Below are 17966 nucleotides of genomic sequence, written 5' to 3'. Positions count from 1 at the left end.
ATAATCTTTGGTGTGGCACCTTGTCAAATGCCTTTTGGAAGTCCAAATACACCACATCCACTGGTTCCCCTTTATCTACCCTATATGTTATGTCCTCAAAAAACTCCAATAAATTTGTCAAACATGACTTCTCTTTTGTAAAGCCATGCTGACTTTGTCCTATTAAGCTATGTTTATCCAAATGCCCTGTTACTGTTTCCTTAATTATCGATTCCAACATTTTGCCAACCACAGATGTTAGGCTAACTGGCCTATAATTCCCAGCCTTCTGTCTATTGCCCTTTTTAAATAAAGGAGTTACATTAGCATTTTTCAAATCTGCCGGGACCATTGCCGAGTCCAGCGAGTTTTGAAAAATTATCACTAATGCATCCACAATCCCGACCGCCACTTCCCTTAAGACCCTAGGATGCAAGCCATCCGGTCCAGGGGATTTATCCACCTTCAGTCCCATTGACCTTCAGTCAAATCCCTTGGTGATTTGAATCGTAGTTAGCTTCCCTCCCCCTAGAGCCCCCTGTTTATCCAGTGTTGGGATATTTTGAGTGTCCTCTACTGTAAAAACTGATACAAAATATTTGTTCAGCGTTTCCGCCATCTCCATGTCCCCTACCATTAATTTCTCGGTCTCATCTTCTAGGGGACCAACATTTACTTTAGCCACCCTTTTTCTTTTTATGTAACTATAAAAACTCTTACTATCTGCTTTTATGTTTTTCGCCAATTTACTTTCATAATCTATCTTCCTCTTCTTAATCAATCTTTTTGTTATTTGCTGCTGATCTTTAAAAGCTTCTCGATCTTCAATCTTCCCACTAGATTTAGCTACCTTATATAACTTTCTTTTTAGTCGTATACTTTGCTTTATTTCTTTACTTGGCCACTGATAACTATTTTTTCTTTTACACCCTTTTTTCTTCAGTGGAATATATTTTTCTTGATAGTTGTAAAGTAACTCCTTAAATATACACCACTGATCAAGTACCAATCTACCATTTAATCTATTTTCCCAATCCATCTTAAGCAATTCCGCTCTCATATCATCATAGTCTCCTTTATTTAAGCTCAGTACGCTTGTTTGAGATCCAACCCTCTCATCTAATTGAATATGGAATTCGACCATGTTATGGTCACTCATTCCAAGGGGATCCTTTACTAGCACATTTCTTATTAGTCCTGTCTCATTACACAGGACCAAATCTAAGACTGCTTGCCCCCTTGTTGGCTCGGTAACGTATTGTTCAAGGAACCCAACCCAAATACACTCTTCTTCTTCAAGGCTGCCGTGTCGGACTTGATTAGTCCAGTCAATATGAAAGTTAAAATCCCCCATAATTATAGCTGTTCCCTTATTACAAGCCCCAACTATTTCCTGATTTATGCTCCGATCAACTGTGTTACAGCTGTTTGGAGCCCTATAGACTACTCCCACCACTGCTTTTTTCCCTTTACTATTTCTTATTTCTACCCAAATTGTTTTGTTATCCTGATCCTTTGAGCCAATATTATTTCGCTTTATTGCAGTGATTTCTTGCTTTATAAACATAGCCACCCCACCTCCTTTTCTGTTTTACCTGTCTCTCCTAATTGTCAAATACCCTTGTATGTTTAATTCCCAGTCCTGGTCACCCTGCAGCCATGTTTCCGTAATTGCCACAATATCACAACCATACGTAATTATTTGTACCGTCAACTCATCAATTTTATTCCTAATACTACGTGCATTCAAATAAAGGACTTTCAAATATGTTTGATACTTATTTCCTACCTTTTTCTTTTGTACAACTTTATGCTTATCTCCGTACATTCTTTCCCTTCCTGACACACTCTGTCTTTTTATTCCTCCACTTTTACCTACATCCATTACCTTCTCCATTGTCTTTTTAATTATTTGCTCCCTAGAATCCTCCCCCCCCCCACTAGTTATTTTAAAGACCTCTTTGAAGCCCTAGTTATATGATTCGCCAGGACACTAACCCCAGCCCGGTTCAGGTGAAGCCCGTCCCTCCGGAACAGTTCTCTCCTGTCCCAGTACTGGTGCCAGTGTCCCAAGAAGCAAAACCCACTTCTCCCACACCAGTCTTTGAGCCACGCGTTTAACTCCCTAGTTTTATTTAACCTAGCCAAATTTGCTCGTGGCTCAGGTAATAATCCAGAGATTATTACCCTTGAGGTTCTGTTTTTTAATTTGACCCCTAGCTGCTCATAGTCCTGTAACAGAACCTTCTTCCTTGTCCTATCTATGTCACTAGTACTGACGTGTACTAAGACAACTGGATCCTCGCCCTCCCACTGTAAGTTTCTCTCCAGCCCAGAAGAGATGTCCTTAACCCTGGCACCAGGCAGGCAACATAGCCTTCAGGACTCTCGCTCTCGGTTGCAGAGAACCCTATCTATCCCCCTGACGATACTGTCCCCTATTACTACAACATTCCCTCTGGAATGGCCCCCCACTCCATGGTGCTATGGGCAGGTTGCTCATCCTCCCCACAGTCCCCGCTCCTGCCCTCACAGGGAGTTAAAGCCTCGAATCTGTTGGACAAGAGCAAGGCCTGCATCTCCTCCAGCCCTACCTCCTGGATTCCCCTACTTTCCTCACTCATAGCCACACCATCCTGTGCTTGACTGCAATCTACATTAGTTAATCTATTAGGTGTGGCTATCTCCTGGTACACAGAGTCCAGGTAACTCTCCCCCTCCCTGATGTGTCGCAGTGTCTGAAGCTCGGACTGCAGCTCATCAATATGAAGCTGGAGTTCCTCGAGCAACAAACACTTGCTGCAAATGTAGTCTCTGTGTCCCTCAATTGGGTCTACCGGTTCCCACATCTCGCAGCAGTAACACATCACCTGCTCCATGCTATATAGTTAATTTAATGTACTAGTATTAGTTATGCAAGAACCCTTTGCCCCAATACAGCTAACTATCACACTATTTAAAACAGAGTTGAGGAAGAGTTTCTTCTCCCGGAGAGTTGTGGAGGTGTGGAATGCACTGCCTCGGAAGACGGTGGAGGCCAATTCTCTGGATGCTTTCAAGAAGGAGTTGGATAGATATCTGATGGATAGGGGAATCAAGGGATATGGGAACAAGGCAGGGACTGGGTATTGATAGTGAATGATCAGCCATGATCTCAGAATGGCGGTGCAGACTCGAGGGGCCGAATGGTCTACTTCTGCACCTATTGTCTATTGTCTATTGTCTATTAACAATACTTTTAAAGTTATAAGTGTAAAAGGAAACAGAACTACTTACCAATACTTACCAAGCAACTAGCTGTGAGAGCTCTGCAGCTCCGGTCTTCCTCGCCTCACCCGGTTCCACCGAAGCCCGTTGAGCCAAAGCCCTTAGGTCTCCCTCTATGAGTTCACCTTCTTTCATTTCTTTCTCCTTGGAAAGTGCACCTGAGGAGAATTCATTTAGTAAACTTGTTCACAGCCCCTGGCTGCACACATACTTTAGATTACTCTTTTGTTCCTTAAGTGGATCCCTTCTTTCCATAGCTACCCTCCTGGTCCCTGAGATTCTTATGAACTGGCTTAGGATTTGCCTTACATTTACTTTTCAATCATATTTCTTGATTTCTTTTTTCCTCCGATTTTGCTTTTTAAATACTCCTCTATAGACTCTGTGTTCCTGGAGGGATTTGTTGATTGTAATTGCCTCTACTTGTTTAATGTTTCCCTTGTTACCTTCATAACATTTGTAATTCAATGTTCCTTAAAGTTACCATCGTTTCCTTTTCCTCTGTCTGGAAGAAGCTGTCCCTGAACTCCTGATAACTTCCCTTTAAATGGCTTATGCTTATGAGATAATGTTTTACCTTCTAACATGTGCTCCCAATCTACTTTCACCAGTTCTCCTACTGCAATATCAAAATTGCACCTTAGGACCTTAACCTGAGGACCAACTTTTATGTTTCCATAACTATATAAAAACTTAAAAAATTGTAACCACCTTCCGCGACAATTCCGCTGGCTGCCTGTTTTCATTTCTTTAAGATGAAGTCAATCACAGCCACCACCAGACCCAAGAATAGCTTCTATCCTGCTGTTATAAGACTCTTCAACAGTTAAAGTTGAACTCTGGACCTTTCAGTTTACCTCTCTATTCCCTGAACTGCACTTTCTCTGTAACCGTAAAACTGAATTCTGCATTTCTTTAATACTCTGCCTTTATACTGTAAGCCACCCTCATGCTGTAGCAAACATCCTTTCATTCTTATTTTTGATATTTTGCTAAAAAGAAGAATGGTGGCTAGAAGCATCAGAAGGTAATGACAAACGCTTTGCAAGGTGAAGAAATGCTGTAGAAATTAGTCAGTTTCATTTTTGATTAATGCCTTATCTGAATGCTGGGTGCGATGATTTTCTGATATAAAATTTCTCTCTCCATTTAACGAAAGGCTGGAATTTACTGGCTAAATTTAATTGACTATTTCTGTACTGGATGGATTCTTGTTATAGTCGCCCTGATGGAACTCATTGCCCTCAGCTGGATTTATGGTAAGTATAATATGAAAAGCAGTAAAACTAAATCAGAGTGTTGAATCACCGTTACCATGTGGATTCTTAGAAGGAATGAAACAGATTTTTTGTTACACGACATAGTAAGTTATTTTTAACTGAACGGGGTCAATAAAGAAAGTTCTTAATTATCTTGATTTCACAGCTATTCTGCCTTTTGCATCTTTCAGTCTTGATGAAGACTGAACTATTCTAGCTGAACTGCTCCCATTGACTGCTAAAAAAAATTTGCAGCAGCTCCTGCTGTTTTTTGATGAGTATGACAACAAAAGGCCAACACTTTAGGGTGGCAAGGTAGCGTAGCAATTATTGTAATACTATTACAGAGGCAGCAATCACTGACTGGCTTTCCATTTCCTCTGCTGTCTGTAAAGAGTTTGTTTTTCCCCATGATCACATAGGGTTCCTCCAGGTGCTTCAGTATTCTCCTGCATGCTAAAGATAACTGTATATGGTTAGGGTTAGTCAGTTGTGGGCATGCAATATTACTGCGAGAAATGTGCAATACTTGCATGCTGCCCAGCACTATCCATTCTGATATGAGTTGACGCAGATGGAACATTTCACAGTATGTTTCAATGTACATGTGACAAATAAAGCAAATCTTTTAATACTTTTGAACAAAAGTGACATTAGCCTATGATCTTTTTAAAGGTCGTGGAAATTCAATGGATACATCCTCATGATCCTTCACTGCCACCTGTCAGTTCTCCCAGTTATGACTGTTACAAGGATCTATTTAGTAATAATGAAAAGAGGCACAGACACAATCTGTGATTACTGACAATTACCTTGCTTTTCTTTTTCAGTATTTTTATTAATTACTTGTGTAGATGAATAAAAATACATTATGATATTACAGAAACAGAAAAAAGGTTGAAATGCCCCATGTATAGTAAGTAAACCATAGTATTCAAAAGGTATATTTTTTCTAATCTAAAGCAAAATCAAAACCCCATAACAGAAAAAAGCAAAAGACAAAAAAAACAGCTGTTTGGTTAAAAGAAAAAAAAAGTCTTGGACATATAGTTATAAATTCAAACATATAGTAGCCATCACCATTGCTGAACAAGTTGAAGATTGTGAAAGTAGTTCCAAAAAGGTCCCCATAATGTGAAAAAATCTTTTGCAGGTAATAGAAATAAAACACCTAATCTTCTCATGATTTAAATATGACATAACATCAATCAACCAATGGGCATGAGGAGGTGGAGTGGCATCCTTCCACTTAAGCAACAAAACTCTTCTGGCTGAAAGAGAAACAAAACACAAAATATGCAAATCATTCAGCTTAAGAGTAAAATCATTTCATCCAACAGTACCAAACAAGGCAGTCAGAGAGTTGGATTTAAAATTTACTTTAAAAAGCTCCAAGAAAGATTGAAATACTTTTTTCCAAACTTTATCAAGCTGCGGGCAGGACCAAAGCACATGAATTAGAGAGGCCTCTTCAACATTACACCTATTACAGTATGGAGGAAAAATCTGAGTAAAAATGAGAGAGCTTATACTGAGTCATATTGGCTCTATGAAGCACTTTAAATTGTAAAAGAGAGTGGCACACACGTAATTAAGAGATGTGAACAAGTTTAAAAATTTAATTCCAAGCATCCTCATCAATTGAAATCTGTTGGTCTTATTCCCAGAGATATTTAATTTTATCTCAGAATGTTTCTCATAGCCAACAACATACTATAAATATTAGAAGTAGGTCCATTATAAAAGGTTTTCAGAGTAAAAAATTTATCAATTAAATTCTTATCTGAACTTTAGGAAATGTATGAAGTTGAGCATGCAAGAAGTCTCTAATTTGTAAATACCTAAAAAGTGAGCTTTACAAAGATTATACTTAATAGATAGTTGATCAAATGTGGAAAGACTATCTGCAACAAACAGATCCTGAAAACATTTAATATCTAATCTATTCTACTCTTCAAAAACTACATCAAAGAAAATAATTAGAAAAAATGGGTCTAGAGAGTGAAAAGCCAAATATCCCAAAGAATTTTCTAAATTGTAACCAAAACCTCAAAGAATGTTTAACTACATAATTATCAGTTAAATTACTTAAGAACAGAGGAATTGAAGAACTGTGGTGACCCACTTTCTGCGCAGGCGAACCAGCTCACAAATAGCCAGCGCACGGGGGGAGACTTTGGTAATGCACCCCTGACGTCATTTCCGCCCGGAGACGGTGGACACTAGGGATTAAATGCCAGCGCCGCGCAGTTTGAATAAACTAGTCTCGAAACGACTTACCGACTGCGTGTGGTTGTTTCAGCGTTGTGTGTAGCACATTGCTACATTGGTGACCCTAACGGTCCAAATGGGATTTGGACCAAAGATGACCGACTCTTCATCTGTTCACGCAGTTTCGCTAAAACTGCCGACTTTCTGGACGCTGCGACCATGCGTGTGGTTTAGCCAAGCAAAAGCCCAGTTCCAGATTCAGCAGATCTCTTCTGATTGCACGCATTACTACCACGTGGTGAGCGCCCTTGACCAGGAGATGGCCGCCCAGGTTACGGATTTCATACAGTCGCCCCCAGAAAAAAGAAAATATGAAGCATTCAAGGCACTGCTCATTTGGGACCTTTGGCCTCTCGCGGTGTGAGCAGGGTGCCCGCCTGCTTCACCTGGATGGTTTGGGAGACAGACTGCCATCAGCATTGATGAATGAGATGCTGGCCCTGGCTGACGGACACAAGCCCTGCCTCATGTTCAAGCAAGCATTCCTAGAGCGACTGCCCGAGAACATACATCTGCTGCTGGCCGACGCAGATTTCAGCAACCCTCGGAAGGTGGTGGCCCGGGCAGACATGCTGTGGAAAGCCAAGAGGGATAGCGTGGCGTCTGTCGGTCAGATTACCAGGCCACGAGCACAACAGCAGACCAAACCAGGCCCGGCGGGGGGGTGCGCAGACAACACAGAGGCAGGAGTGAGGAGGCCAGTGAACAGTGGTGTTTCCACCACCAGCGGTGGGGCACAAAAGCCTGCCGTTGTCACCCGCCCTGCAAGGACCAGGACCAGCTGCCGCTAATGACTATGGCGGCTGGCTACCAGGACAGCCTCTTGTACATCTAGAACAAACAGTTGGGACGCCACTTCTTCGTTGACTACCGGAGTGGAGATCAGCGTCTTGCCCCCGACAGGGTACGACACCCACAACAGGAAGTCAGGACCCACCCTGAGGGCCGCAAACGGCAGCACGATATGGACCTATGGCACCCGCACAGTACAGCTGCAGTTCGGCGCCAGCCGGTTCACGTGGGACTTCACACTGGCCGCAGTGGCCCAACCACTCCTGGGGGCGAACTTCTTGCCAGCTCACAGCCTGCTGGTTGACTTGCAAGGGGAAAGGCTGGTCCATGCCGAGACTTTCCAGATGTTCTCCCTGGGTGAAGCCAAGTTGCCGGCCCCACACCTGGACTCCATCACGCTGTTGGACAGCAAATTCACCAGAATCCTGATGGACTTTCCATCGATTCTGGCACCGCAGTTCATGGCAACCATGTCCAGACACGGGGTACAGCACCACATTCCGACCCAGGGACCACTGCTCCATGCCTGCGCACGAAGGCTCCCCCCAGAAAAGCTCCGCCTGCGAAGGAGGAGTTCAAGAGGATGGAGGAATTGGGGATCATACGGAGGTCCGACAGCACATGGTGCCCAAAGCAGCCAGGGGTTGGAGACCATGCGGCGACTACCGCAGACCGAACAAGGCTACCACTCCAGACCGCTACCCCGTGCCGCACATACAGGACTTTGCAGCAAACCTGCACAGGGCAAGAATCTTTTCCAAAGTAGACCTCGTCCGGGGATACCATCAAATCCTGGTGCACCCTGAAGACATAAAATTGGGTAGGGCTAATCCCCCATTTTTTTTTTAGTTTTCTGCTGATGAACTTTGTTTAAATAGAGGGTTTTATTCTTCCATAAAGAAGAAGATATAATCGAGTCTAAAAAGTCAAAAAAGGATTTAGGAATAAAAACAGGTAGGGCTTGAAATAAATATAAAAATTTAGGGAAAATATTCATTTTAATAGAATTGATACATCCAATCAGCAACAAAGAAGGGGCAAACCAATTTGATAGTACCTTCTTAACATATTCCAAAAGAGTGATAAATTATTCTTTAAAAAGAAATTTATAACTCCTAGTAATTGTTATAACCAAATAAGTAATTTGATTTCTTACAATTTTAAATGGAAGGTCAGAGTTGACTGATACCAAATTATTCAAAGGAAAAGGTTCACTCTTATGAAGATTAAGTTTATATCTGAGAACTGACTAAATTCATAAAGTAAAGATAATACTGAGGGTAGAGAGGACTCCACATTAGAGATGTAGAGCAAAAGGTCCTCAGCATAAAGCAACAACTTATTAGTTATACCCCTCCGTAAATTACCCGACATGTCAACGGATTCACAAAACATGATGGCTAAGGGCTCTAAAGCCAACTCAAAAAACAAAGGACTCAAAGGACATCCTTGTCTGGTACCACGTTGGAGATTAAATAGTTTAGAACTCTGAGAGTTAGTAAGAACCTGTACAGTGGGAGATAAATAAAGTAATTTAATCCATTGAATGAAGTTGGACCCAAAGTTAAATGTTACTAATATTTTAAATAAGTAGATCCATTCAACCCAATTAAAGGCTTTCTCGGCATCTAAAGAGATCATGCATTCCGAAGTTTCTTTAGAGGAGAATTAATAACATTGTAAACATTGACTGTTAAAATGAGAATAATGATTTTTAGAAAATCCAGTCTGGTCATCAGAGATAATAGAAGGTAGAATGCATCATATGAGCCAAAAGTTTAGATAAAATTTTAGCGTCAACATTAAGTAAAGAAATAGGTTTGTAGGAAGAGCAATCAGTTGGATCTTTATTGTTTTTGAGAATATGTGAAATAGAGGCATCATAAAAAGATTGTGGTAACCTGCCTAATATAAAAGAGTCAGAAAGGACAGAAAATAAGTGAGGAATAACCAAAGGAGCAGAAGCCTTACAGAACTCTCCAGAAAGTCCGTCAGGACCGAGAACCTTCCCCGAACTCAGAGAATGGACAACCACCTTTATTGTCTAAACTAACAAGCACATGAAGCACACTAAGTACTTGTGTGCACATCCATTAGGCTTCCCTGACTATCCTGAATAGTCAAAGATTAGAAATGTTAATACCAGTAAAAAGGAGTCTATGCTGGCCATGTGTTTCTCACGGTCCTGCTCCAATCTCCAAGTGTCTGTGCGGTACTTAACATCTGCGATGTTCGGTCTCTAGAGAGAGTTTTTTTACTTTTGCAATTGAAACATTTGGTTTTATATTCACTCCTTACCAATTCAAATGTTACATTTGAGTGTTATTGGCTATAGTCATCTGACTGACCTGTAATACCTTCCCATTGACTCTGGTCCACGCCAACATCCAGTTATTGCCCTTCTACTGCAAGTGACAGCTGGTAAGATATAGCTGTTTGTTCTCTTTGGCTCTGGTTCAAACCAATCAGACTAGGCCACTCAGATACTGGACCAAGATAACAGAAATTCCTTGTGTCCACATTCAATTGCTCTGATGAGATTATCCCAGAGCAAGAATCAGTTGTCAAACAGTTCACAAGATGGAAGTTTCAGAGCAGCTTCACAAAATGGCAGCCTCCTTTAAGCACATGGCAAAAACAAAGTCAATTGGTTTGTCTACTACCACTGTCCTTGATTCATTCAAGTTCACTGATTTGTAGACTAGTTGTTTCTGGCCAACATGATGAAGGTGAAATTACAAGGTAAGCTCATCTTTGGAGCTTTGTCTGACTGCCTAGAATAATTTTCCATTCTCCAACTTTTTTTGTAATTCAAATTGTTATTATTATTTATTCTTATTTTACAAAGCAGCACAGCATATCATAGAGCAGATACAGTACAGCATTTTATACAGCCATCCCATGACAGGAAAACATATAAAACTAAGAAACAGAAAAAAAACTTATGCCCACGGCTCTGTCTCCTGGGTGATAGGACAATGATACCTAACGTAAACAATGACAAATTTACTATTTTAAAGGTGGGTCTCATCACAGCTGCAAGAATTACATTGCAGAACTGGAAAAAACCCAGATGTCCCACTGTGAGGAAATGGACTGAGGAAATGGTTAAGATTTCATCATATGAACACGTTGGGAAGAATTAACAGTGAGGGAAAAGTGCAAGACGCTTGCGATCAGTTTTGGTTGTATGTTAATTTAAAATTATTCCCCATCTTTAGATATTTCATTAATTGTGCACCCTTCCATATTCTGATACCTGGAACGCAGTTCAGCTCAGTTTGCATCTGAAACTTCGGCTTTCCTCAGGAAGAGCTCCTTTAGGATTTTGTGGATTCTACATAACATTTCTGGTAATCAGGTTAATAACAGGATTGCTAGCTAACCTACACAAACCTTGTGAGACATTGTTACTTGACCCCCTTTCTGTTCTTAATGCAGGATATCTGTACTAACAGCTGCATCAAAGACCAGATGAGTAAATTAATCAACCATCTCTGCTGTTCTTTTGCTCACAGGAATAAACAGGTTTATTAATGATATTGAGTCAATGATTGGGAGGAAGACTTGGCTCTTCTGGCTGTGGTGGAGATTGTGTTGGCTTTTCATTGCTCCAAGTTTGCTGGCTGTAAGGAAATATTGAACCTTTATTGGTTTAAATTAAAAACAACCCATCTACAGATCGTGTGTCATTAAATCTCTTTTATTATGTCCATCTTTTATCACAGGCCACCTTACTCTGGTCATTAGCAACATTTTCCAGACCTACATATGGATCTATTGAGTACCCACAATGGGCAATAGCCCTTGGTTGGTGCATACTAATTTTCTGTATTATGTGGATCCCCATTATTGCCATTATTAGAGTTATTCAAGCTGAAGGCTCCAGTTTTTGCCAGGTAATGAATAAGTTAAATACAAATAACAGAATTTTAATGAATTTGCCCCATTGCCCCCACTGTACCATTGATGGTGGAATATTATTAAAATAGAAAAGCATACAGAAGAAATATTGCTAGGCATAGAAATTTTTTTTAAAAACTGTAGATGTTGGAAATCTGTAATAAAGAAGAGAATATGCTGTAAATATAGGTCAACATATATATAGAGAAACATAATATTTCAGACAGTGACATTCAAAATAGGAGCAGGAGTCGGCCATCTGGCCTGTTGCACCATTCAATAAGGTCATGACTGATCTGGCCATGGACTCATCTCCACCAACCTGCCTTTTTCCCATAACCCTTAATTCCCCTACTAGGCAAAAATCTAAGCAACCTTAAATATAGTTACTGAGGTAGTCTCCACTGATTCATTGGGTAGAGAATTCCATAGATTCCTGTGGGAAAAGCAGTTCCTCCTCATCTCCTTCCTAAATTTACTCCCACGAATCTTGAGTCTATCTTCCCTAGTCTCGCCCACCAGTGGAAATAACTTTCCTGCTTCTATCTTATCTATCCCATTCATAATTTTATATATTTCTATAAGATCTCCTCGCAATCTTCCAAACGCCAGTGAGTACAGTCCCAGGTGACTCAATCTCTCCTCGCAGTCAAACCTCCTCATATCTGGAATCAACCTAGTGAACCTCCTCTGCACCACCTCCAAAACCAGTATATCATTCCTGAATTAAGGAGACCAGAACTGCACGCAGTACTCCAGCTGCAGCCTCACCAGTACCCTGTACATTTGCAGCACAACCTCCCTGCTCCTAAATTCAGTTCCTTTAGCAATGAAAGCCAGCATTCTATTTGCCTTCTTGATAGCCTCATGCATCTGCAAACCATCTGCTTCTGCGATTCATGTACAAGCACTCCCAAGTCCTTTGGTATATCAGTATGCTGTAATCTTTTACTTTATAAATATAATCTGATCTTCCACTTTTCTATCCAAAGTGGATGGCCTTGCATTTACCAACATTGTACTCCATCTGCCAGACCCTTGCCCACTCACTTAATCTATCTATATCTCTCTGCAAGCTCTCCCTATTCTCTATTCTATTTGCTTTTCTACTCAAAATAGTGTCATCAGCAAGTTTAGATACACTACACTCAGTCAGTCTCCTCTTCTAGATTGTTAATGTATACCATAAACAGTTGAGGATCCAGCACTGACCCTTGCGGCACATGGCTCACCACTGATTGCCAACCAGAGAAACACCCATGTGTCCTGACTTTCTATTGGTTAACCAATTCTCTATCCATGCTAACACATTCTCCCCAACTCTGTGCATCTTTATCTTATGAATAAGTCTTTTATGTGGCACCTTATCCAATGTTTTATGGAAATCCAAGTAAATAATGTCCATCTGTTCCCCTTTATCCACTGCGCTCATTCTTTATCCTCAAAGAACTTTAGTAAGTTTGTCAAACATGACCCACCTTTGCTGTACCTTTGAATCCATTTCTTTCCAGATGCCTCACTATTTCTTCTTTAATGATAACTTCAAGCATTTTCCCAGCTTCTGATGTTGAGCTAACTGGTGTATAGTTATCTGTCTTTCGCCTACATTCTTTCATAAACAAGGGCATGACATGCACCACCTTCCAGAGAATTTTGGTGAATTATCACCAAAGCCTTCAAAAGATTTGAAACAGCGAGAGGGAAGTCTGTTTTACATTCTGGCAAGAGTAAAATGTGAAGAAACACCTGTAGTGTCTGATTAAGGGTGGAGACCAAGGTTGTCCAGGTTTCACAAAACTGTGAGAGCTGTCAAGTTATGAGATGAAGCTGGCAGCTAGACAGAGCCCCCATTCCCCTCCAAAAAGAATGTCTCAAGTTTACAGGGAGTAAGATGAAGTGAATCACCAAATAAAATATCGTAATATTTAAGTGGAGAGGTAATAAAGGCATGAATGAGGTTACTGTTAAAAGCTTCTTTTCATTGGTTAGTAAAATGACTTCTGTTAGTTTCTTATTCTTTTAGTTTCTATAAATTCAAATTTAGAGTGGGTAGTTGTGATAATCATCAGTTATCCAGTTGTAAATTCAATATAACACAATCTGTGTCAGAACAAATAAAGGTAACATTTGATCAGGAACTTTATCTTGTTGAAAATGTAACTTGTTTAAAAATGCAACAGAATTTTTAAAATATTTCTTTCCACAGAAAATTTCTGCTGCTTGCAGATCAGCTCCTGACTGGGGTCCGTACATGAAACAGCACAGAGGGGAAATGATACAGAACCAGAGCTGATCTTCCAAAGCTCCCATCGAAGTACCTCTACTGACATGCCTGCTGTTCAGAAAAGATGTGAAGATCATGGCCTGAAAGATCTATAGCTACTCTGATATCTCACTGTAATTTCAATCCTTTCTGTAATTAATTTCCACTAATTTGAGTTATTCCAAAGTTATTTGGAACAGCTTGCAGCTCACTGGAACACGCATAGTCATCTGGGTACAGGGGTAATTACAGAATTAAATTCATCATGACCACGATTTTTACCCCATATAACTCTTGGGGTTAATGAATGGATTCCATTAATTGCTGTGTTTTCTTGAATTAGACCCAGAGTATGGTAAAGTTGAAAAAGCCCAGATCCACATTGATATTTGTCACCAATAGCCACCAGCTTATCATAACACAGACATTGATAGCTTTACATGTGATGAGTCCCTTCAAGTCATCTGAGACCAATTCTACTTTCTGTTCTTCAGGACCAATCTCAGTCCTTAGTACTGTTGTGTTAATTGATTATTACTGGAACAGCTTCCACTTCCCCATAGATCACTACAACAAAAGAAACAGGCCCTTCAGCCCATCTGGCCTAGTTCCTTAAGCCTGCACATGAACCACAGCCCTCCATACCTTTTCTAACCATGTACTTACCTGAATTTCTCTTAAAAGTTGAGATCAAACCTGCATCCACCATCCTATGGCAGCTAATTCCAAACTCTCCCTATACTGAGTGAATATGTTGCCCTTCAGTTGCTCATAAACCTTTCAACCTTAAACTATGACCTGTAGTTCTAATTTCACCCATCCCAGTGGAAAAAGCTTGCTTGCGTTTACCTTATGTATATTCCTCAGTACTTTGTATATCTCTATCAATTCTCCCCTCATTCTTTTACACTCCCGGGAATAAAATCCTAATCTGTTCATCCTTTCCCTATAACCAATTCCTCAAGCCCTAGCAACATCCTTCTAACTTTTACTGTGCTCTTTCAAGCTGTCATGCCTCAATCTGATCACCAGGGGATACCAGAGTCCTCCAGGCACTGAAGCTCCTCCTTGCTGGAATTTTTGGTTGATTATTTTCATCTGCATCTTGATTTAGAAATTAGACTGGGCTCATTTAGGTGCATCAAAGTTATTACATTGAAAGTCACGTGCACTCCATCTGCATTCAGGATCTGAAAAGGAAGAGTCAGCTTGGCTTTGTGTGTTCAGAGCCCTGCTTGATGAACCTATTAGGATTTCAACAAGGCCTTTGGTTGGTGTAGAAGGGTAGGTCTCAAGGAATTTATAGAGAGCTAGTTAGATGGATTCAAAATTGACTTGGAGGTAGGAAGTAGAGGCTGGTGGCTGAAGGTTGTTTCCTCCAGTGGAGACTGGTGACTGGTGGTGTGTTGGAACTCCTCTGGTTCATTATCTACATGAATGATTTGGATGCAAATGCACAAATCTTGATCAGTAAGTTTGTGGATGAAAGGAAATTGGGAATTTATGTTGATAGTGAAGAAGGTTATTGTAAATTACAAGGATATCTTGATCAGTTAGGGAAATGGGCTGAGGAGTGGTAAATGGATTTCAATACAGACAAATGTGAGGTATTGTTCTGAAAACTCAAACCAGTGTAGGATTATACTATGAATTTCAGGGAGCTGGGGAGTGTAATGGAACAGAGGGACTAGATAGCTGGTTGAAAGCAGCATCAGGGTTTTGAAAAAGGCCATTTAGCATGCTGGGCTTCATCAGCCAGGGCAATAAATATAGAAGTTGGGATGCTAACTTGCAGCTATGCAGGTTGTTAGTGAGACCACACTTGTAATACTTTGTACATTTTTGGTCACCGTGCTACCTGAAAGACAGACTTGAGGTGATTACCAAGGGAACAGTCACAGAACAGCACAAATTAAAGTAACTCCAAATCATAATGGACCAATGAAAGATGACTGTACAAATAGATAAGTAGCAGGGAATAAGTTACAGCAGCACCAGAATATCACAGTAATGCACAAAGTGCCATTAGTGCCAGTATTTGAGTCCTTGTGTCTGCTCACAGTTTCAGTCATTGTTCTGTGGGAGTGGTGTGATGGAGGCCACAGCTCTGGGGTAGAAGCTGTTCCTCAGTCTATTTGTTCTGGTTTTTAGTGTCCTGAACCTTTTGCTGGACGGCAGCGGGTCAAACAGGGAGTGGCCGGGGTGTGTGGTGTCTCTGGTTATGCTGATTGCTTTCCTCCTGAGTCTGCTGGAGTAGATAGGTAATGTACTGTCTCTCTCAACTCCATTTTCCTGCCTTCTCCCAGTAACCTTTGATGTCCTTACTAATTAAGACCCTATCAAACTTCTCCTTAAATATATCAAATGACTTGGCCTTCACAGCTGCCTGTGGCAATGAATTCCACAGGTTCATCACCCCCTGGCTAAAGAAACTCCTCCTCATCTCTGTTCTAAAGGGACACCCTTCTATTCTAAGCCTATGACCTCTCCTTCTAGACTCTTTTTCTACAGGAAACAGCCTCCCCACATGCACTCTATATAGGCCTTTCAATGTTCAGTATATTTCAATGAGATACCTCCTCATTCTTCTAAGCTCCAGCGATACTGGCCAAGAATAATCAAAAGCTCCTTATACCTTAACCCTTTCATTCCCAGGATCATTAGTTCCTAGCATTACATCTCTGCTATTATCTTCTAGTCTTCTCAATGTTAATGTGAATATTGCATTTGCCTTCTTTACTTCTGACTCAACCTGCAACTTAACTTTAGGGAATTGTACACAAGGATTCCTAAGTTTCTTTACACCTATGATTTTTGCTTTTTTTTATCCCATCAGGAAGATTGGTACATCCATCTGGGAGGTTGGGATAACTGCATTGTGCAGTAGACAATGGGGGCTCTATTACTGCTAGCTGTAATTCATTCTAACTTTTTGCCCGAAATTGCCCTGTGGAGTGATGGTGTGATGAACCGTTGTCTTCATTATAATCTAACAGTCCCCCTCTCTAAATGATGTCAGTAGGGAATTTCAGCGGCTCTGTGCTATTGAAATTCAGATTTAAATTCAGACATTAAGATTTGTGTTGGCCTTCACAGGACAAAAATGGGGAAACTGTTGGTTGCAGCAAAGCATTTAGTTTAAATGTTATGCTGTCAAAACTGGGAGTAGATAAATTGTACAGCCTCTTCTGTGTGTTGAAGTACAGTAAGGCACAGTCAAGATGATAAGCTGAGAGAAATAAAGTGCAAGCAGCCAGGCTAAACTCTTGTTTATGCAGCCTTTCTGTTCAAGCTTGGGAAACAAGGTCACCAGGCACACCAACACAGGATAAAGATGCCCATGAAGGATTATGTTACTAATTCTTGAGTTGTTTGGTGTTTAACATTTTGATTTAATTGGTTATTAACACCTGAAGTATGCATTGTGATTGGTATTGAAAATTATGGGATTCAGAAGTGCACAATATTTCTGTTAGATGAATATCTGTATCCAGCTAGTCATTTTCTGTTTCAAAATGGCATTTCTTTGTTCAAATTTCAGAAGAGTTTTTTGACAGGAACCAGACTGTTCTCCTTGTGCACAATTAAATAAAGTGTGATTGAAGCAATTTGCCAGAGTCTAGTTAATCAGCAATGGCACTATGACTAGTCACCCACAACTTTACTTTCCATCTTTCCCACATAAAAGGGCCCCTGTAATACAACACTTCAAATTTCCCATTATTCCTGAAGTTCTTACTCCAAACCAAACCGGTACTAAGTATCTCCCTCCTGGTCAACAAGCTCAAACTCTTAGACCATTGCTGTAAACCAAGCCATTATCTGACATATGCAACAATGTCCAATCATGTAAATTAGCACAACACTAATGCTGCACAATTCCTGCAACTTGTTCATAAGTGCAATAGACCCAAGTAGATTTCCTGCTGATGTGGTTCTTGGATTACTTAGTGGTTTTCACAAACACTGAACTTTCACTAACTTGTGCGAAGCATTAGACAAAATGTAGTCCTTACTGCCATAATGTTTCACAGAACTATATGAAGGTAGAAGTCAATTCTACTTCCTCCCCATCAAATCCACACACAGAATTTCTGATGTTAGCATTCTGTTTCAAATTCTCTCTGTATGACTACTCTGTATGATAGACTTAATGTGTAGTAATCTTATCAAAATCATCCGAATTTTGCCTTCAGAGCAGAAGTAAATTAAAGAACACTTGGCAATATATC

At 40.5% G+C, this 17966-nt stretch overlaps 2 protein-coding genes across 5 annotated transcripts in view; one reads left to right on the top strand and one right to left on the bottom strand.

The window, feature by feature from the left end:
* Positions 1-4385, bottom strand: part of LOC132398276 (uncharacterized) — a 1154100-nt gene extending 1149715 nt beyond the window's left edge. The window contains exon 1 of the mRNA XM_059977451.1: positions 2574-4385. Coding sequence (XP_059833434.1) covers positions 2574-2858 — 285 coding nt within the window. The 5' untranslated portion in view covers positions 2859-4385. The remainder of the gene's footprint in view (positions 1-2573) is intronic.
* Positions 1-17342, top strand: part of LOC132398275 (sodium- and chloride-dependent neutral and basic amino acid transporter B(0+)-like) — a 90948-nt gene extending 73606 nt beyond the window's left edge. For 2 of the 4 annotated variants that reach the window (XM_059977448.1, XM_059977450.1), the window contains exons 11-14: positions 4406-4505; positions 11087-11196; positions 11297-11467; positions 13678-17342. In XM_059977448.1, coding sequence (XP_059833431.1) covers positions 4406-4505; positions 11087-11196; positions 11297-11467; positions 13678-13764 — 468 coding nt within the window. In that variant the 3' untranslated portion in view covers positions 13765-17342. The remainder of the gene's footprint in view (positions 1-4405; positions 4506-11086; positions 11197-11296; positions 11468-13677) is intronic. The other 2 variants (XR_009513600.1, XM_059977449.1) reach the window with 2 other exon arrangements.
* The last annotated feature ends 624 nt before the right edge of the window (positions 17343-17966 follow it).

The sequence above is a fragment of the Hypanus sabinus genome, chromosome 8 (genome assembly GCF_030144855.1).
Source record: "Hypanus sabinus isolate sHypSab1 chromosome 8, sHypSab1.hap1, whole genome shotgun sequence".
Taxonomy (NCBI): domain Eukaryota; kingdom Metazoa; phylum Chordata; class Chondrichthyes; order Myliobatiformes; family Dasyatidae; genus Hypanus; species Hypanus sabinus.
The sequence above is the reverse complement of the archived record's forward strand: the minus strand, read 5'-3'. Positions and strand labels throughout refer to the sequence as shown.